Consider the following 23,274-nt stretch of genomic DNA (forward strand, 5'->3'; position numbering starts at 1 on the left):
TCTACGATATAATATATCTATAATATTATATTATAAAATAATATATATATAAGATATTTCGATTAAGATTTCTATATTTAGAAGTAGCTATTCTAATTATTATTCTAGTTAATAACTACGCTAAATTAATAAGATATAGAATTAAATACGATTATATTTTATTACTTTATATATATAAAAGAAAGCGAGCTATATCTACTAGTAATAAGAAAAGCTTATCTTTCTCTAATATTAGCTACGCGAAATCCGCCGATACTTTATAATTAAAGTCGTCGACGATAATTTTATACGTCTATTATATATTTTCGATATCGCTATCTAATATAAAATTATATATATTATAATTATAGCCTTTTTATTAAATCGTCGATCTAGAAAAGTTAATATATTTTTTAATATTCTCTCGAAAGTATTATAGCTTAATATAATAAGCTATATTTCTTTAAGCTATCTTCTCGCGATATATAAAAAAAAGATTAGATATAGAAAGTATATAAAAGTATATTTAATAATTCTAGAACGAATTAGCGATATTTATAATAATAATTAGAATTAAGAATTAGATATACTTAAATAAGAGATAGTTTTATATTATTTATATAATAGCGATAATAGTAATTAAGATTAAAATATCGATTTAGATAATATAGCTTTCGTAGTAAACTTTTTATTATTATATACTAAATTAATTATATATAAATAAAGATTTATAATTTTATCTTTTAGACGTAATCGCGTTTAATATTTTAAGATTTCTATAATAGCTTAATACTTATTAATTAGTATATTAATATTATTATATCTAAACTACGATAGCGCTTATTATTAAATTCTATATTATACTCTTAAGTAGCTTAAAAGATAGAATCTACTTAATTATTAACGCGTATAATAGAATTATTCTTAATACTTATATCTTATTTAATTTCGATATTATTTATTTTCTCTTAATTTAAGTTTTTATCTTTATTTATATATATAATAATTCGCGCGATAAGCGAAACTCTAAATTTCTTCGTAATTACGCTCGCGTGTTTTTTTTATATAATATTATTAAAATATAAGTTTATTAGAATAATAATTAGAATTAGAAGTTATTTATCGCTTATCTATTATATCTTATCTAATCTATTTAAAAGTTTACTTTTATTATAATAATAATATATTAATATATTTAACTTTACGCTTTTTAATAATTATAGCGTAATTAATAGCTAAGATATTAGCTTTCTTTACTTTTTTAATTAGTTTCTTCTTAAGCGTAAATATATTTATTCGCTATCGCGATTTTTTGATATTTTTATTTTAATTAAGCTTATTCTTCGCTTTTCGTTTTAATTAAAAATTTAATCGTTATTTAATTAACCTATATCGAGATTCTTTAATATCGCTATTATTATTAATATTTAATATTTATTATAATAAATTATTAGACTTAATCTCTTCTATTTTAATTATTATAAAAAGATAAATTAGTAGATATATATAAAAGAATTAAAGGGCTTATACGAATATTTATAAATATTAAGCTATTCTTAATTTTAATTAAAACTCGTTTTATTAAAAAGTGCGTTAATTCTAGTAAATATCGATATTAGAAATAAAGAGGATATATATTATACGCTATTTTAAGTATATTATTATAGAGTTTAATTTAAAGAATAATTATTTTTATAAAGATAATAAGACTTAAAGATAAGAAAGTAAGAATAAAATACGCGAAAATTTTAATAAGTTATAATAGTTTAACGTTAGTTAAATTAGATAAAAATAATTACTTATTAACTCACTCTCTTAGATCTTTTATCTTTTAATCTATATAAATTATAATAATAATTATAATTATTATAGAAGTAGCTAAGATCGTATTAGATAATAACGCTTAATAAATATAATTCGCTTAAGCTTAAATCTTTAAAATTAAAAAGAAAATATTTTATTAATATTTAATTTAAGCTAGATAATTTAAAGTAATCTAAAAATTTAATATACGCGATAGATATCTAAGCTTTTCTTCCCTCTTCTTCTTCTCCTCTAAGACTTTCTTTTTATATTAATTCTTCTTATTATTAAACTATCTTCTTTATATATTAAACTTCTTATTTAAGTAATTTAATATTATTATAATAATATTAAAAGTATAATATAGTCGTTAAGTCGTATATATTTATTCTTTATTTTTTAATAACTTTAAGTTAATATATAGATAGATCGCGTAAAAAGCTTAACTTATATACGCTTAATCTATTATTAATAACTCTTCAAAAAAGCTAATATTATTTTAGAGTACTAGATGTAACGTTAAAGTAAAGTCTTTACTAAATATTACTATTACTTTAATCGCTATTACTACTACTTTAATAGATATCGCCTCTACTTTAATAGATATCACCCTTTATTTTAATAATATTAAAATATTAATAAAAACTAGATAGTATATTTTTTTAATTATTATTATACTTATTATATATAATTAACGCGAGCTATAACTTAAGCTTTACGCGAGATCTATTATTATTAAAAGTTAATTAATCTTATAATTTCGAAGCTCTTCTTCTAATATCTAATTTATTAAATTATATTTAATTAGAATTTATTAAAACGCTATTATATTTAAAGATTTATTTTTAAAGTATTATATAAGATAATAGAAGTTTTTCTAATTCGTTAGTTTAAGAGTAAGTCTTCTATTATTACACTTTATAGTTAGCTTTAATAATCTCTATTTAAATAAATATTTATCTTTATATAATATATAAAAAGTAAGTTATATTATAGAAAAAGAATTTAAATCTTATAATTATTTTAGCTAAGTTATTTAAAGTAAAAAGAAGAATATACTTATCTTTAGCTATTAAACTAGTTAATTATTATATATATAATTATAAGATATAATTATATATTATTAATTATCTTAATAATTATAAAAAGTATAAAAGAAATAAAATTATATAATTAAGTATTTATAAACTTTTCTCTTCTAAGTATTTATTTTAATTTAGAGTTTAATCGCTATTTAATTAAAAAAAGAGTAAAATATAGAAAGTATATAAAAGTATATTTAATAATTTTAGAATAAATTAATAATATTTATAATAATAATTAGAATTAAGAATTAGATATATTTAAATAAAAGATAGCTTTATATTACTCGTATAATAATAAGAGTAATAGTTAAAGTTAAAGTATTAATTTAAATAGCGTAGCTTTTATAATAGATTTTTTATTATTATATATTAAATTAATTACGTATTAATAAAGATTTATAATTTTATCTTCTAGATATAATTATATTTAATATCTTAAGATTTTTATAATAGCTCGATATTAATTAGTTAGTATATTAATATTATTATATCTAAGCTATAATAAAGCTTATTATTAAATTTTATATTACGCTTTTAAGTAATTTAAAAGATAAAGTTTACTTAATTATTAGCGCGTATAATAGAATTATTTTTAATACTTATATCTTATTTAATTTTAATATTATTTATATTTTTATAATCTAAGCTCTTATCTTTATTTATATATATAATAATTCGCGTAAAGAGTAAAACTCTAGACTTTCTCTAAACTACGCTCGCGTAATTTTTTTATATAATATTATTAAAATATAAATTTATTTATTAGAATAATAATTAGACTTAGAAGCTATTTATTACTTATCTATTATATTTTATTTAATCTACTTAAAAGCTTACTTCTATTTTTTTATTAAATCTATTAATTAGATTAAAGTTTATATCTTATTTTTATATAAATATTTTATTATATATTAAATAATATTTTATTATTTAAGACTTTTAAATATAATCTAATTAAGAAAAGAATCTATTATATAAAGAATTATAAATTATAATATATATTTTTATAGCGATAGAGAATTCTAATTATCTTTATAATTATTATTATTTAAAAATAATTATAATAGCGAAAAATACTTATATTCTTATTTTTAATTTAGAATTAAAATTATATAACTAGCTTATTAAGATTTTAGATTTAAATAATTTATATCTTTATAAAAGCGCTTAGATCGCTTAAATATATTAATAATATTCTTATATATTAATTTAATATTAATAAGCTTAAAAGTCTCTTATATCTCTTTACTTATCTTATTAGATATAAATTTATATCTTATTATATTATAATTCTTAAGCTATTATCTAATTAATTCTAATAATAATATTTATTCTTTTTTATTCTTAAGCGTCTATACTATATAGTTTCTAAGAACTATATATTTTATTCTAATAAAAAATATATATAAGAGAGAAAGATAGTAAACTTTTTTTAGATTTTATAATTAAAGATAATTAATAAGTAAGTTTAATATAAATAAAATTAATATATAAATAATAAGTCTATTTAAATATAAATTAAAATATTAAAATTAAAATTAATATAGAGAAAAATTTACGTTAGTAAATATTATTTTAATAATTCTTTTTTAAGAAAATTTTTATAAGTTATATAAGACTCTTACGTAATAAAAATAAATATTCTTTTAAGAGTTTACTATATCTTCGAAAATTTCTAGATATTTAATCTTCTTTCTAGTAGATTTAATTATAGTTTACTATACTCGTTACTATAATAAGAAGATATTAATAAATATTTAATCTTTTATATTTATATCTTTTCTATTAACGTTATTAAAAAATCTATATTCTCTAAAAAAAATTAAGAATTTTTAAATTACTTAATCTTTTAATTAATAATATTTAATTATATATTAATAATTATATCTTTATCTTCTTTTTTTATATTAAGCTATTTATTACGCTTTATATTAATATTCTTAATAAAATCTAGAATTAAAACTATATCTAACGAATTTAATCGTTTATAGAATTTATTATCTTTAATATAATATATAAAATATTACGCGTAAATACTAACTATAATATTAGAAAGATATTAAAATAATTATAATAATAATTAGAATTTATAATAAGTATATTAATTATATATAATATATTCGATAATTCTCTTTTTTATTTTCTTCTTTTTCTTAGAAGTAGTTTTTTAATATTTTAAGAAAGTTAGAAGTCTTTTTCTTAGCTATTTATTTCGCTATTATATTTATATTATTCTATTTTCTTAAGATTATTCTTAATAATTTATATATATTTAGACTTACTAAATATTAATACGACTTTACTATATTCTTATTTCTAGAATATTTATCTACTATTTTTTATATCTTACTATTATTTAAGTTTTTAAAATATTTTTATTTCTTTAAAGATAATATAATAAAGCGAATTAAAGTTATTATCTTTATTAATAGTATTAGCTTTTATAATATTAAGAGATAATAAAAAGTATATAAATTTACTTACTTAATTAAATTCTTACTTAAAATAATTATAACGATAATTTTCGTATAAAAAACTTATTATAAGATATTAAAGAATATATTATAAAGAGTATATTAATATTATAATAGAAATAATAAGAAAATTTAAATAGAATTATATTACTATAGAAGATAATATAATTAAAAAGAGTATTAGAAAAGATTAGAATATAAGAAAATTTAAGAATACGCTATTAAAAATACAGGCTAGTTTACTAGCGCGTTTTCGCGTTTTTTTAAAATCTTATTTATAAAAATATTTAATATTAATTTTTAATATTATAAAGTCGAATTTTAATTAAATTTTTTTAAATTTAATAATCTAATTAGAATAGTTAAGAATTATTATTAATAATAAACTTTTTCTAGCTTTCACATAATAATAGATATTTATTTTAAGCTTTTAAAAATCTAGATCTAAGAATTCTATAAAATAAGTTTATCTTTTTTTAGATTTTATTTTACGCCTTCGATTTATTATACGTATTTTCTCTTTTAAAAAATAATTAGAAAGATAATTAGAATATTAATTAGATCGCTTACTTTTAAAATACTATTTATTTTATATTTATATTTAAAAAGATATAATAATAAATATAGATACTTCTAATAAAGAGTTTTTATTAATAAACTCTTAATTAGCTATCTAATTTTTTAATAATAAAAAAATATTAAATTAGCTAGAAGGTTCTAAAAGCGATAAATTAGAAAGTTTTAAAGATAATTAATTAAAAAGTTCTAAAGATATTTAACTAGAAAGTTTTTAAAATAATTAATTAAAATTTTTTAGAGATAATTAGATAGAAAGTTCTCGAAGTAATTAATTAAAAAGTTCTAGAGATAATTAGTAAGAAAGTTCTAAAAATAATTAACTATAAAGTTCTAGAAGTAATTAAATAGTAAATTTAAAGAGTAGTTCGCTAATAAATTTAATTATATTAAAAAAAGAAAAGATAGATTTTATTATAAAAGAAGCTTAAGATTAAAAACTTCTAATATATAATAAGAATAATAATATTATAATCTAGCGATAAGTTTTATAACGAATTTATATAAATTTATTAATTTTAATATATAAATAATTAGTATAGCTAGAAGAAGAAGAAATAACTCTTATAAGTCTAATTATTACGATAAAAAGAATTTAGATATAATCTTCTCTTTTCTAATTATTATTCTAATTATCTAATTTTTTAAATTAAATAAATTTATAAATATATTAATAAGAATAAAGAGTTAATATATATATTCGATAACGATATATCTAGCGATAATAATATAACTTTATTTTAAAATTAAACTATCTCTTAAAATCGAGATATTATTTATAAGAATAGAAATTTTAATAATATTTAAAGTAAAAATATAAAAACTATAGTAGTTAAAGAATATCTATCTATATATAAATTATTAAAAAAAAAAAATATAATAAGAAACTTAGAAAGAGGAGATTTAATATACTTTTTACGGCGATTATAATAGATAGAATAGTATTTTAAGTATTATTAATAGTAAAAGTAGCTAGAAAGTTAAATAATAAGACTTCTAAAAAATCTATTATAAGCGAAAAGAATATAAATAAAAGAAAAAGCGCTATTAGTTATATATTTAAAGTAAGAAAAATATAAAGATATTATCTAGATAATAAGTTTAATCTTATATATACTTCTAATTATCTTTCTAATTATAATTTACTAGCTATCGTTCTTCGCGAAATTAAATACTTTTAGAAATTAATTAAACTATTAATTTCGAAAGCTTTATTTTTAAAATTTATTTAAGAAATTACGTTAAATATAAGAAATAATATTAAGTATTATTAATAAAGTTCTACTATCGAGATAATATAGAAGACGATAGAAGCTTTTCTAACTAATAATCTTTAAAATAAGACTTTTTATTATTCTTATATATAAATTATTAATAATAGAATATAGATTCTTAACTTCTAATAATTTATAATAAACGCGTAATATTATAAATTAAGAATATATAGCTTTTATATAAACTTCTAAAATCGTTTAATATTAAGTTATATATAAGTATAATAATAGATTAAAAGCTTATAGTTTAATTTAAATAGATTATTAAACTATTATAAGTAATAGAATAAAAAACTTTATAATTAAATTATTAACTTTCTTAATTTATAATATAATCTTTAATTATAATATTATTTATAAGATTATATTCTACTTCGAATTTTAGTTATCTTTAAAATTAATATTATATAATATATTTAATTTATAATTTAAAAGATTTATATTATATTAAAGAATTAAAGTTATTTATTATTATAAAATTATTTATATTATAATTATAGTTTTAATATAAATATATATTATATTTTCTTATCTAATTATTAATAATTATATATTTTTATAAATTCTTATTATTATATTAAAAAATAAAAGATTTTATTAAAGTCTATATATATTTAATTATTATATTAATTCTTAACTTAGAATTCTAATTATCTTTATAATTAATACTATATAAAGTATTTAATTTATACTTTTAGAAAATTATATTATATTAAAAATTATATTCTATTAAATTATAAAAAAAATCTATTATTATAAAATTATAAGTATTATAAGTATAATTTAAATATCTTATTTTCTTATTTAATTAATAAGTATTATATTTAATAATAGATTTCTATTATTATCTTAAAAAATAAAAGATTCTATTAAAATCTATAAGATATTATATTTTTTATAAGTAAAGATCTATAAATTAAATTTATAATTATTTTTTTAATTAAAGCTATCGAGTAAATAGATAAATAATCTTTAATAAGCGAACTTTAATAAGCGAGCTATTCGATTATCGAGCGAACTTTAATAAGTAATATCTAAATTCCTTACGCTTTAATAATTATAAGATTAAATTTAGAAATTCTTTTTTTATCTAAAAATTCTTATTTCGTTCTATAATTTTAAAAAGAAATCTTAAAATTTTAATAGAAAATAAAAAAGTTATTCTAAAATTAAATAATATATATCTATTTTTTAATTAGAGCTATTCGGCTATATTTTTTTTATAATTATAAACGCTAGTTTATTTACTCGCGATAAGTTAATTAATCTAATTAAAAAGCGTAATAATTCTAAATTTATAATTAGCTATATATATAAATTTAAGATTTTTAAGCTTAGCTCTATTTTATTCTATTATATATATTAATAGAATTAATTATTAATCGCTAACTAACTTATTAATATATAATTAAGCTTATAAACTTTTCTTTAAATTTAAATTAAAATTCTTCTTTAAGTCTTTTATTATATCTATTTTATTCTTTTTTATCTAAAAATCTTATAATTTTATATTATTAATTATTATTTTAAATTTTATACGAGCGCTATAAATTAAGATTAGAACCGTAAATTTTTTATATACTACTTCTTTCTTTTTTTCTTTTTTTTTTATTTATTATAATATTATAATACTTAGAAAGATAATTAGAAAGATACTTAGAAGTTATATTCTATTTTTTTTTTATAGTATATCTTTTATATATTATCGTTTATAGATCTAATAAATATATATATTATAAAACTAATATAATAGTAATTTTATATAGCGAGAAGATGAATAATAATAGAATTATAAATAATCTATTATTAAAAGAGAAAGATAAAATTCTTTATTATTATAAAGTAAAATTAAATTTATAATTTTAATTATATATATAGAAGTGGATAATATAAATAATCTTTAATAAATACTTCGCGATAATAGTCTTTTAGTAGAATTCTTTTTATTTTTATCGCTATTAAGATTTTATAATTATTTAATTAATATTAAAAATCGTAAGCGTAAAGCGATAGAAGAGCTCTTATAGAATTCTTATATTATTAAATCTTATTAATATACGATAGCTCTCGAAGTATATAACTTATTTAGAGCTCGCTTATAAAAGATATATATTATTAATTTTAATATAATATTAATTATAAGAGATAAAATTAAAAATATAAATAGATTTAAAAGTGTAAGTTTAAAAAAATAGAAAAAGATATTATAAGAGGTTAAAGATATATACTTTTATAAATAATAAGATCGACTATATCGTAGTATTATTAGATATTAATATATATAATTTTTTTATTTAATATTTTAAAGAGAAAGTATATATCTATATTAGCTATATAATTAAGTCTAGATAATTAAAAATAGAAAAGCGCTATTAATAATAATAAGAGTATAAATTTATAATAAAAAGATTTAATAGAGAAGAAAATATTAAATAATTTTATCTATCTTATAATTTTAAAATAAATAAAAAAAGAGAAAGAATAAGAGATAAGTATATTATTAAATAATAACTTAAAGTTATTAATTAAATTATCTAATATAATCGAGTAATCTTATAAATAGAGATTACTTTTTATTTTTATAATAATTTAAAAGTTTTAATAAAGAGCTTATTAGTCTCTATAAGCGAAAATAATATATATCGACTTTTACGATTATAAATCTTATTATATAATTAAGAAATATAAGTATAGAGATTTTACGATATAGAATTATTCTTCTAAGATTAATTATAAGATACGCTATTATTATTTCTCGCGTATATAAAATTATTAACTTATAATTTTTAGATTAAAAAAATATATAATTATATATAAATAAATTTTATAGTAAGTACTTTTTTTATTTATTACTCTCTCTTTAATAAAAGTATACTAAAAATTATCTAGACTAATTAATTAAAATTCGATTTATTATCTTTATATATTTATTTTAATAAGATTAAATATATAGTATAAAGAAATTTAATAGTATAGTAATTTAATATAAATAATAATAATTTTCTAGATTTATTAAGCTCGACTAAATAATAATTAGAGGATTATAATTATACGCTAAATAAATAAAAGTTAAATAAAGATAATAATAAGATAGAAGAGGTTTTTCGAATAATAGCTAATAACTATAATAGTAAGATTTCGAATTATTTTTTATTCTTATTATCGAGATATAAATACTTAGATATAAAAGCTTAAAAAAAGAGATTATAATAGATTTCGCTATCTATTAATTAAAAAGATATTTAGAATTCTATATTATAAATTCTTTCCTCTTATATCGAACGCTAATTTTTAGAGTCTATAAATCTTTTTAAGATAATTAAGAGGTAATAGATTTACTAATATATTACTTAATAGCTCTTTATCGTTAATCTCTTAATTCTTTATAAAAACTACTCTTTATACTTAATAATAGCGAAGCGATAACTTTATACTATTAAGTTTTTAGTCGTTTACATTATCTATCTTATAAGTCTCTTTAATATTTCTATTAAGAGTTATAGTCGATTTTAAGATATAGTTCTTTTCGATTATAATATCTTTTTTATATAACGAGTACTTTCTACTTATAAATATATCTAGAAATAAATAATACTTCTCGATTAAGGTTTATATCTTAGATATTTATATTTATTAAATATACGTCTTATTCTTTTTAAATCTTTCTTTTTATTAGCTTTAATATTTCTATTAGATTTATTTTTATCTTTCTTTCTTAACTTTTTAACTTTTTCTTTTTTAATCTTATAAATAATATCTTAAACTTTCGCTATTATATTAAATTCTTACTTCTAATTTAATTTATATTAAGTTCGTTTATAACTATTCTTTAGCTTATAATACTATAGAATTTAAGAATTCGAGATCTTATTTTATACTTCTAATATATATACGTAATTAATATCATTATTTAAGATCCTCTCTTAAAGTAATTATTATTACGCCTTAAGCGTCCCTTTACTCGCTTATTATTAATATTTTTCTCTTATCTTATACGCGTAATAGATATAATTAATTTTATAATCTAAATCTTAAATCTTAGACTTCGCGTAGAGCTAGAATAATACTTCGTAGTAATTAAGTATAAATTTCTAATTTCCGACGTCTAATTAGATTTTAAGTATACTTTTATAAATTAAAAAGAAATATTTATCGATTAAGTCTTTAATTAAATCGATATTTTTATTTTATTAAATATCTTTATAGATAAAGCTATTAACGATATAAGAATATAGAGATAATAGAGATTTTATACTCTCGTAGATTATCTTAATAAGCTTTTATAAAAAAAATCTATATTTATAAATTATTTAAATTCTTATTCGATTTATAAGCGCGTTTTATAGTTTAATTATATTCTATTTATATAGATTAATACTAAGTGCTATCTTTTTTTAGCGATCTTCTTATCGATAATAGAGATTATATTTAGATTCTTACTTCTAATCTAGTTTATACTAAGATTATTTATAACTATTATTTAACTTACGATACTTTAAAGTCTAAAAAATCCGAGATCTTATATTTCGTATTAAAATTATTAGTTATATATTTCTTTAAATAAGAAGTTCTCGCTAATAAAGAAGATATAAAGAGATTATTATTAGAATAATAAATTTATATATTTTTCGATAATTAGAAAGATAATTAGAATTCTATTTTATATTAAGTATTTTAACTCTCTTCTATCTAAATAAAGCACTTTTAATTATCTTATTCTTATTTTTTATATACTCCCTCTTATTATATACTATTATATCGTTTATATAAGCTTTATATTCTTAATTATTAACGTAACTCTTTTATTATAAATAGCGTAAAGGTTATTAATTATATAATTTATTAATAAAATAATAACTTAATAGAAAGCTAATATATAATAAAATTTCGATATTAAAGCCGCTTTAATAGCTTTTTATAACGTATTTAATATAGAAGTTTAAATTCGTATAGTATAATAAGATAATAATATCGTATTAATAATCTCCCGTATTATATAAATAAAAGGTCTTTTTAAAAGAAGTAAATTAGTTAATTTTTAATATCTTTTAATCTCTCGTAAAGTAATAGCTAAATTATTATTAATTATATATATATATTACTTAATAAAATATTATATTACTATACTTACTTTCTTATTTTTAATATCGATTTTTAATCTTTATAAGTAAAGATTCTAAAATACTCTTTCTAGCGATCTTTATATCGAGAGCGCGAATAATTAAAGACTTATCTTATTCGATTTTTTTCGCGATTATCTTTTTACAACTAGAAGACTTTAAAATTTTCTTTTAATTTAAAGTTTTAATATAAAGATTAAATAAGTAATTATTTAACTAATTATTTATATCGTTAAAAAGATTATTAAGATTTATATTATCTTTTAAATAAGTCGACTTAATATATAGATTAATATCGCTATTTCTATATAACGATAGTATAATAAAATTATTATCGAGATTAATAATTATTAACGATATATTATTATTAAATTAAATTAAGATAAATAAGATAAAATAATTATAATATAAAATATTAATAAGAGAAAATATTTAAGATATTAAAAAAGAAAGAAAGAGAGAATTTCTATTTATAGCTTTAATATTTTAAAATGCCTTTCGGCCTTTCTACCTTGCTGTGAAGCCCACACTTGTAATAATCCTACATAGATAGTATTCTCTTCATACTACAATACAGAGTTACCACACACACCATTGAGTCCCTGACATAATACTATCTATCTTTCTTCTGGAGCGGTAGCGACCTGCTCACTAGTCATACTGAAGGTGTAGCCAAGAAGGGAGTGCACCACCAAGGAGTCAGTAGCCACAGCTGAAGGAGCTTGCTACTCGGAAGATCATTCAAAAGAAAGTCTTCCACTTACACAAAGGCCAATCTGGCTAGATTGAATAAGAACCTGAAGGAAATGGATACCTTCAGTACACCAAAAGGAACAAACCCCCTCCGTACTCCCACTGGCTTAACACCAACTGTGAACCCATCAACCTCAAATCCAGACAACACACAAAGTCAAACTGTCATGGGTGAGCCACAGACACGTCACCGTCTAGAAGAACTTGAGAACTCCGATGAGGAGGTCTTAAACACCCCTGCATTGTCCGCACGACGCAAGGGAAAGCGTCCTGTCTCCAGAAGATACACCATCGAACCTAGTTCAGATCACACCGGAGTGCAACTCACGGATATCACCGAGGAAGAGTCCACTGCAATCTTTGCATCCATCGCCAACTCGTAGGATTTTGTGGAAAGCGCTACCGATACTCCTGATGCTTGGTGTGATGGACTGAAGACTCTAGTAGAGAGCTTTCGAACTGCTAGCCGAAACATTGAGGTGCTTCAGCAACAAAATGAACAACTCGGCCAGGATATCGCTCATGCTAAGACGGAGGTATTGGCAATTACCACCCAGCTAAGCAATAGCAATGGCCAATTATCCCACGAGCGAGAAACCAATGATAGACTCCGAGGCTTGCGTGATAGGTATCGCATTGACACCACGGAACTCACCAAAGAAAATGAGAAACTCAAGCAAGACTTAAGACGCAAAGAGCAACAGCTGAAGGAGCAACAACCTCACACATTAGCTAATTTGGAAAACTCCGATGAGGAGGAACGTGGAGGTCACACCTCGTCAGCCGAGTGTCCCCGTTAGTAGCCTCCATCGAAATTTACGCTACACCCCTATCACGGATCGCGCAGAGGGTATAGGAATTGAACAAACGATACCCCGACGTCCCGGATTTCCATGGTACTAATGATCGAAACAAGTGGGACAGCTGGCGTCAACACCTCAAAGCGAAGTTCAGACAAAGCGCCACAATCTTCCCCACTGAACTTGAGAAAATCGATTACATACGGGACCATTGTAAGTCCACTGCGTACGACGTCATCAAAACGAGAGCAGACGAAGATGCCTTAGACCCATACCAAACCGCCCTAAGAAATGATCGACGAACTAGACAATATGTTCGGAACGTACGACAAGATTGCCAAATCGAATGCTGAGATATTCGATCCTAAATTTGGCATGGGAGTAACAGATAAGAAGGAATCGTTCGAGGACTTCTACGCACGATTCTCTGCAGCTATCGCTCCCTTGGGATTCACTGATGTCCATAAGATATCCAACCTGAAACGATTGATCTCCACACGCCTGAGATATCGGATTTCAGGACAGCCTTTTGGCACTTTCCGAGAATTGGTCATTTTCCTACGAGCACTGGATATGGACCTACGGGCTGTTGATAATGCATCAGGCCCAAAGAGTAAGGAAGAAACCAACAAAACTGGTAATGGTCGTGGGAACTCTACCCCCTCGAACAATCAGCGTAACACTTCATCCACTGGAAGAAACAATGGTACCACCACCGAAAATTCCCATACACGAGGATACAAGTATCCCAAACCATTGGTGGATAGAATCCGAAAAGAAGGCAGATTTTTCAAGTGCCTGAAGACTGGACACCGTTCCAGCGATGACAGTGCCCCATGCAAGAATGCAGACCCATTAACAAAAGAACAAGTTGATGTGGTTCTGAAAGCCGTCGGCGTTGAGGAGAACGTCCCCGCCGAACTACCACAAGAATCGGAAAACTAAACGTCCCTGGCCAAGTCGCCGCCAGGGACCTGGAAGCCTTGCGCATGAGGATCAAAGAGTTAGAAACAGGAAGGACACTCGCTTCCGTCTCTCTGTCCGCGTGTGCTGTCGCCACCGAAGCCTCTTTGCAGAATGGACGCCAATTAGACTTTCGTGGGAAAACCATTACATCAACAGGACAGGTTAAGACTAACTGCCTCTCGGACACCGGAGCTTCAGCACTAAGCTTCGTGGATGCATCTTTTGTCAAAGCAAACAAGCTACCCAAGGTAGCACTGGTACAACCCTGCAGGTTACGATTAGCCGATGATAAACCTGCCTCCGTACCCGACATTACACATATGGCCTTGGTGAAACTCGCCTTAGGAGACCATGTAGAAGAACTTTGGTGCTTGATCACCTCACTGGGACGATTTGATATCATTCTAGGTATGCCATGGCTAGAACAGCATGACCCTCACATATCCTTCAGATCCAGAACCATTACACTCAATTCAGATCACTGCATGTCCAACTGTTTGTTGCACAGCAAACCCGTCACAATCCAGAGTGATAACAAGTCTCCAAGAAAGGACTTAAATCATACAGCAAAGACTATGTTCAAAGAAAAGGACATAGCAGAGATCTCCGCCTATGCCTTCACCAAGATGGCTGAGAAATCAGAGAACCAAGTCATTGCCATGTGGCCCCAAGACTTCGAACAACTTTCCAATTCCATCGATGAGGAAGCAAAGTTTACCACTGACGTCGCCGCTATCACAGCGGAAGATTACGAGAAGTTCTTTCACAAGCTGAGAAAGAAACCACCAACCACGGAACAGCTACGGGAATAAGTTCCTATAGTATACCATGAATGGTTAGACGTTTGGAACCCAATCAAAGCCAATAAACTTTCCCCTCATCGCTCCATTGACCACGAAATAGACCTCAAGGAAGGAGCCATCCCACCATCGAAAAGGGCTTACGGGCTCTCCAGAGACCAGGCATCAGTCGTAAAGGAATACATCGATGAGATGCTAGGAAAGGGCTACATTAGACCGAGCACTTCTCCCTACGCAGCACCCGTTCTGATCGTGAAGAAACCCGATGGGGGACTTAGGCTGTGCGTGGACTACAGAGCCCTCAACGCACTTACTATCCCTAATCGAAATGCCCCCCTATTGATCAAAGAGACCTTCGCTAAACTGTGCGCGGCGAGGATATACAGTAAATTCGACATCATAGCCGCTTTCAACGAAATCAGAGTGAAAAAGGGTCACGAGGAAAAAACCGCATTCCTTACCCGGTATGGCCTATTCGAATACATGGTAATGCCTTTCGGGTTGTGTAATGCCCCTGCCACTTTCCAGGCATTCATCAACGACACCTTACGCGAATACCTGGATGTATTCTGCACTGCCTATCTAGACGATATCCTCATCTACAGTAACACCGAAGACGAGCATGTTCAGCACGTAGGAAAGGTGTTGGAGAAACTTCGACAAGCTGGCCTCTACCTTGACATCAACAAATGCGAATTCCATGTCACCAGAGTCAAATACCTAGGACTGATCATCACCACGGAAGGAGTAGAAATGGACATAAAGAAAATTGAGGCCATCACTCAATGGAAGGAACCCAGATGTACCAAAGATGTACAAGCATTCCTGGGATTCGCTAATTTCTACCGGAAGTTCATTGCGGGGTACTCTAAAATCGCCGCACCTCTGACGAACCTTACTCGTACTCAACAGAAGAAAGACTTTGTCTACCCATGGGCTCAAGGATGCCCTAAACAACTCGCTTTCGAAACGCTTAAGAAAGCTTTCACTACTGCCCCTGTGCTTGCTCACTTCGACCCGGACAAAAAGACTTGGCTAGAAACGGACGCGTCTAATTTTGTAGTTGCTGCTGTCCTATCACAAGAAGATAAAGACGGAGTACTCAGACCTGTGGCATTCCTCTCCAAGAAGATGTCTCCTGCAGAGTGTAACTACGAGATCTATGACAAGGAACTCATGGCCATCGTTCGAGCCTTTGAAGAATGGCGTCCTGAGCTGGCTGGTACCCCCATCGAGGACCCCATCAAAGTTATTTCAGACCATAAGAACCTTCAGTACTTCATGTCATCCAAACAGCTTAACTCCCGCCAAGCAAGATGGGCGGAGTTTCTATCCGAATTCAACTTCCGCATTACCTATCGCCCGGGGAAACAAAGCACCAAACCTGATAGCCTCACCCGACGAGTGGGAGACCTACCTGAAAACGAGGACGACGATCGTACCCGTTATCGATACCGCACAATTCTCAAAGACAACAATCTTGACGGAGGTGTTAAGAACGCCGTGTACCTCGCTGCTATACTTCTGGACGATGTGAGAGAAAGTGTTACCTCTCTGGCTGCAATGCTGTATGAACTCAGCGAACGGGACGGCATCAATGGTGAGGAGTCTAATGAAGAATCACCATTGGGGGCCCCGGTAGAGACTTCTCAAGAGGAGTCCTTAGAAGAATCGAGAGAAGTCTCTGCTGCTGATGCTTCTGAGTTATTGCATCAGATAAGGGACGCTTATGATCACGACGACACCGCTCAAGGAATTATTCAGTCAAAGGTGTCTGGACAGAGGAAGCTACCACTTGAAATGATCAAGAACAACCTCAAGCTGGAACTGGGTGATTGTCACCTTCACGACGGGTTATTATACGTCAATGACAGATTATACGTACCGGACGTTCCCGAATTACGAACCAAAATCATCAGAGGCATTCACGACTCTCCACCCGGAGGCCACGCTGGTAGATCATCAACCTACGACAGAGTGAGTAGACTTTACTATTGGCCAAGAATGACGGATTCCGTTGCCCGCTATGTCAAGAGCTGTCATACCTGCAAAAGATCTAAGACTTACAGGGAGGGCAAGCAAGGTCTACTCAAACCCCTTCCTATTCCCGAACGGTACTGGCAAGACATTTCCATTGACTTCATTACACCATTACCTATTTGCCTCAGATACGGACGTCCCTACCAACACATCATGGTGGTTGTGGATAGGCTTGGCAAGAAGAAGAAATTCGTTCCCTTGGACTCCCTGGAAGTGGAAGCAGTAGTTCAGGCCTTCATCGAATTCATATGGCGAGAGGAAGGATACCCATTCACCATCATCTCCGACCGAGGCACCCAATTTACGGCATATTTCTGGAGAAGACTATGCGAAAGGATTGGGACCAAACCCAAACTCTCCACTGCGTTCCACCCCGAAACTGATGGACAGACAGAGAACGCTAACGCTGCCCTGAAGCAATACCTTAGAGCTTACGTCAATTACAACCAAGACAATTGGGTGGATCTATTGCCAATAGCAGAGTTCGAAGCTAACTCCGATAAGAACGCCTCATCGGGCGTATCACCATTCCTCCTTACCAAAGGATACATTCCCCGCTCGGGGATAGAACCCCCGACCCCTTGGGATCAATCCGCTAGTCAAAGAGCGAAGAGAGACATCAAGTCAGCTGATGGGTTCATCGAGAAGATGGATGCCATAAGGAATTACCTGAGGAGTCAGCTCGAATGGTCACGAGCTTTGCAGAAAGAACAAGCTGACCGTCACCGGCTCCCGGCACCAGAATTCAGAGTCGGAGACATGGTCATGCTTGACAGAAGAAATATCAAAACCGTACGCCCCAGCAAATCACTGGACCATAAGAATTTCGGACCGTTCAAAATCACTAAAGCTTTGAACAATTTCGCTTACGAGTTAGAACTCCCTACTTCCATGAACGGCATCCACCCTGTCTTCCATCCATGGCTATTACATCTCGACAACAGTGACCCACTACCAGGACAGATCGAGCCTCCGCCGCCGCCTGTCGACATTGACGAAGAAGGTGAAATCTACGATGCTGAAGAAATAGTTCAATCCAAGCTAGACAAACGAAAGAATGATCCCTTAACTAGTGAGAGGGGATGTCTCATGTACAAAATCAGATACAGGGGCCCTGAGACCGAGGAAAACCCATCCTGGCAACCATTCACGGATGCAGCAGGATGTCCGGATCTGGTAGCAGACTTCCACCATTACCACCCCGAGGCCGTTGGCCCTCATTCATCATTCAAAAGACCTTCAGAATGGTCTCCTCTGTTAGCGCTACTAATCTATAGCAGCTATATCGACTTACGGGAAGACCCCGACATCGTAATGGAATACTGAGTCAATGCACCTGAGGATGTTACTTTGTATACGCCTAGGTATGTTTTCTATGAGATCGGTGTCTATTATGTAGTAGTCGTCGCCGGAGTTTCGAATTGAAGGGGGGGGTAATGTCACGGTTTTAATGACCTATAAGAGATTTAGATAATAACTAATTTAGCTAATTAAATTATTAAAGCGTTTAAATTAAATTCTAATTCTATATTAACGCTTAATAAAATTTATTTAATAATTTTAAAATATTAATATACGCTTTTATTAGTATAATTAATAATTAGAATATTAATTAAAAAGATATAATCTTTAATTCTAATATTTAAAATAATATAATAATAAATAAGTATTAATATTAAAGTAAATAGAGTATATATTATATTAAGTAGAAAAGCGTTAATAGCTAGACTAATTAGAGTTTTAAATTAATCGAATTAAATATTAATTCTATATTAGCGTTATTATATACTTTTAAATATATAATTATTAATTATAATATTAATTAGAAAGAATTAATCTTTAATTTAAAATATTAAAAATAATATAGTAATATATTATTAAAGTAATATAAGTTATTAAAGCGATATAAGTTTCTATTATAGTAAGAAGATAGAATTTATATATTAAATATTAATTTCGTTTTATTTCTAATATTTTATTCATTTATATATCTCTTTTAGTTTCTCTTTAAATATCTTAATCTTAAGATATTAATTAGATCTTTATCTAGCGTAAATCTAGCTTTCTTAATCAACGATACTTAATATAAAATATCGATAAGTATATTTTAATATAAAAGTAGTAATAAATCTTATTTTCTTTTTAATATTAATAATAAAAAATAATAGATATAATAATAGATAAAGATAATATAAGTTATATAGAATTAGTTTAAACTTAATAATAATCGTTAACTTATTTATTAAGATTTAAAAATTAGAAAATTCTAGAAGTAAATATAATTTAATAAATATATACTTATTAATTTTAAAGAGCTATATATTATTTATTATTATTACGATAAGATTCTAATTTACTTATTTATAGATTATAAAATAAGCGATATAATAATATATATTAAGTTTAAGAAATATATTAAGAAATCTAATTTAAATAATTTATAATAAACGAATCTAATTAATAATTATAAAAATTAAATATATTTCTAAACTAGATAATATAGATTATTAATAAATAAAATAATAAATAGAATATCTAGCTTACTATTTACTCTAGAAAAGATAATATTAAGATTCTCTTATAATATTAGAAGATCGAAAGCTTATACGCGAAGACTTCTTAAAATAATTTTATCGCTAAATTATAAATACTAATATTTTATTTATAATTATTAATAATTCTAAGATATTATAACTTTTACGCTATTTTAACTCTAATATATAATTAGAGTTAATATTTACTATAAAAAATTAATTAATAAAAAAAGCTATAGAGCTAGAGATAAAATTATTAAAGAATTTATTAATTAATAATATTAAAATCTCTCTAATTCTAAATTATTAATTATCTTATAATCGCTAATTATTTATAATAATTCTAATCTTTTTTATTAATATTAATTAATAATAATATAAGATTCTTATAGACTTCGAATATATCGAAGATAAATATATTAATTAAAAACTTATAAGTATTATTAATTTAATTCTTATAAAATATAAGATTTAGAATTATATATTTAGATTTATAACTAATAATATTAATAATAATAATATATTCTTTAAAGATTTAATTATTTATCTTTCTATTTTCGTAATAGAAAATCTATTTAATATTAAAGAATTTAAGTTCTTAAATTATTTATAATATATTTTCTATATAGCGTATATTATTTAATTAATCTTAAAAGAACTTCTAGATAATATTAGAGTTATTTTAATAAATAAGAAATTTTAAAGAAGCTAAGATAATAAAGAAGATAAGAATTAAATTCGAATAAATATAATTAATCTATCGATAACTCTAATAAAGATATAATATTTCTTATTATTATTCTAATTATTATATTATTAATTATATTAAGATTTAAAAAATTATTATATATATTAATATTAGCGATTAGTATAAAAAAGTCTTTTTTATACTATAAGCTAAATAACTTTAAGATAAAAATATTTTAATATTAGATAAATATTAATTTTCTAAAAAAAAGTAATATTATTAGAAACGCCCTCTTAAACTTTTTTAGAATATTAAAACTCGCTAGAATTTAACTTATTAGATATTAATCTATACTCTACTTCTTTATATTAATATTATATACTTCTTAAAAAATAAATTAGCTATTTATTTAAAATTAAATAATAAAAAATAATTATAAATAAAAATTATAATCTAGACGTTTAAATAATTTTCGATTAATTTCTAATAGATTTAATATTTAATTTAACTTATTAAATCTTTTTATAAATTTATAAAATTAATAAGTAGAGAAAAGAAGATTATAATTTATTATATCTTTAATATCTATAATTATCTATTTAATTATATAGATAAAAAGCTCGAAAAATTAAGAAGAAAAAGAGTTTCTTAAAAAAAAGAACTTCTTAAAGCTCTTAAGATAACTCGCGAGAAATTAATTATTTATTATAATTAAACTTAATTAGATTTAAGCTATCTATATAAATAAATTACGCTTTTATATTTAAATTATAATAATATAAAGTTAAAGAAATTAAATTAAAAGATTAATATTAGAGAGAAGTTATAGATAAAGATCTACTAAAAAGCGCTTAAAAGAATATTTTAAAATTATTAAAATATTAATATAAGTAATTAATTATAAAGAGCTAAGCGAATAAGTTAATCGAATAAAAATATATTTAATTAAATAATAAAATCTAAGATTAAGAATTTAGATAATAAGAATAAATATAATTAGCTTTAGTAATATAAATAAAATAATAAGTCTTCTAATTATTATTTTAATTATAATCTTATCTCTAATCTTTATAAAGCTTCTTTTAATAATCTAGTAAATCTTTTAATTCTAGAGTAATAAAAGAAATTTAAATTTAAATATACTATAGTTACTCGAATAGCTTATAATATTCTTTATTTTCTCGCGAGGGCTATTACGTATAAGCGATACTTCTTAATAACTAAAAGATATTATAATACTTAGAAATATTATTTACTAGCGATATTTTATACTCTAATAATAATTCTTTATATAAAATATTAAGAAAATAAGCTTAAATAAACTAGATTTAATCTTAAAGAAGATTTTAATATATTAGATTAGATTAAAAGAGCTAATAGTACTTTATATAAAAATTTAATTAATAATTATAATAATTATATTAGCGAAGATAATAAACTTATAAAAAGTATTTTAATAAGTTTAATATTTATAAGTTTATTAAGATATATCGCTAATACTCTATAATATATAGAGAGATAATCGATAGATTTATAATTAGAGAGAATTAGTAATAATAGATTTAATCTTAATAAAGAGATCTAAAATAACTTAAAAAGCGAATTTATTTATAAATAATTAATAAGTTTAATTAGATAAAGATAGATTTAAAATATTTAAAAGAATTATAATAGAGTAGAATAGAAGAGTATTAGAGAATTTAAGAGAAGGATAAATATAAAGTCTATTAAGCTTATTTAACGCGTTAAAATAAATATATAAATAAAGATAATTATAGAATTTTATTCTTATAATATTTAAAGATTTAAAATTTAGAATATTTTTTTATATTATAATTTTAAGAAGAAGAATAAAAACGCTTATAGTTCTAATTATTATTCTAATTATTACTATTAATAAAAAGATAAATAGCTATATTAGATTACTCTTTATATTTCCTCTCTCTTAATAAAGAAGAATAAATATATTCTATATATCTTAGTCGGATTATTCTATAAATATAGAAATTTTAATCGAAATATCTTATATATATATTATTTTATAGTATAATATTATAAATATATTATATCGTAAAATATTCCGCTAAGATTTCGAACTTATATTAGAAAAATAAAATAGTATTTAACTCTATTTATATTATACTCGAGTATAATATAATATTACTTAATATAAAATATTTTATAAAATATATTATACCTTTTCGACTAGTAAACGAAGATATTCTCTATTATATTATATCTTCTTCTTATATATATAATTCGATAGTCTTATTATTCTAGTTCTATCTTACTTATACTAATATTATATCTATATTAATTCTAATAAGTTACTTAATTAATACTATCTATTCTATTAACTTAGTAATTTACTTAATTAAATCG

The 23,274-nt window shown here is 24.1% G+C and overlaps 2 protein-coding genes across 2 annotated transcripts; both read left to right on the top strand.

The window, feature by feature from the left end:
• Nucleotides 1-13,117: 13,117 nt before the first annotated feature.
• On the top strand, nucleotides 13,118-13,864 carry HO173_003520 (uncharacterized protein; the record flags this gene model as incomplete). The annotated part of the gene is made up of 2 exons (XM_037305445.1): nucleotides 13,118-13,443; nucleotides 13,516-13,864. The coding sequence occupies 2 exons, from the start codon at nucleotides 13,118-13,120 to the stop codon at nucleotides 13,862-13,864; spliced, it is 675 nt and encodes a 224-aa protein (XP_037167547.1).
• A 291-nt stretch (nucleotides 13,865-14,155) lies between these two features.
• On the top strand, nucleotides 14,156-14,809 carry HO173_003521 (uncharacterized protein; the record flags this gene model as incomplete). Its single annotated transcript, XM_037305446.1, has 1 exon — nucleotides 14,156-14,809. One exon carries the CDS (start codon nucleotides 14,156-14,158, stop codon nucleotides 14,807-14,809), a length of 654 nt encoding a protein of 217 aa, XP_037167548.1.
• Between the last annotated feature and the right edge of the window lie 8,465 nt (nucleotides 14,810-23,274).

The sequence above is a fragment of the Letharia columbiana genome (genome assembly GCF_014066305.1).
Source record: "Letharia columbiana isolate WasteWater2 chromosome Unknown Sc0000009_s0, whole genome shotgun sequence".
In the NCBI taxonomy this organism is placed as follows: domain Eukaryota; kingdom Fungi; phylum Ascomycota; class Lecanoromycetes; order Lecanorales; family Parmeliaceae; genus Letharia; species Letharia columbiana.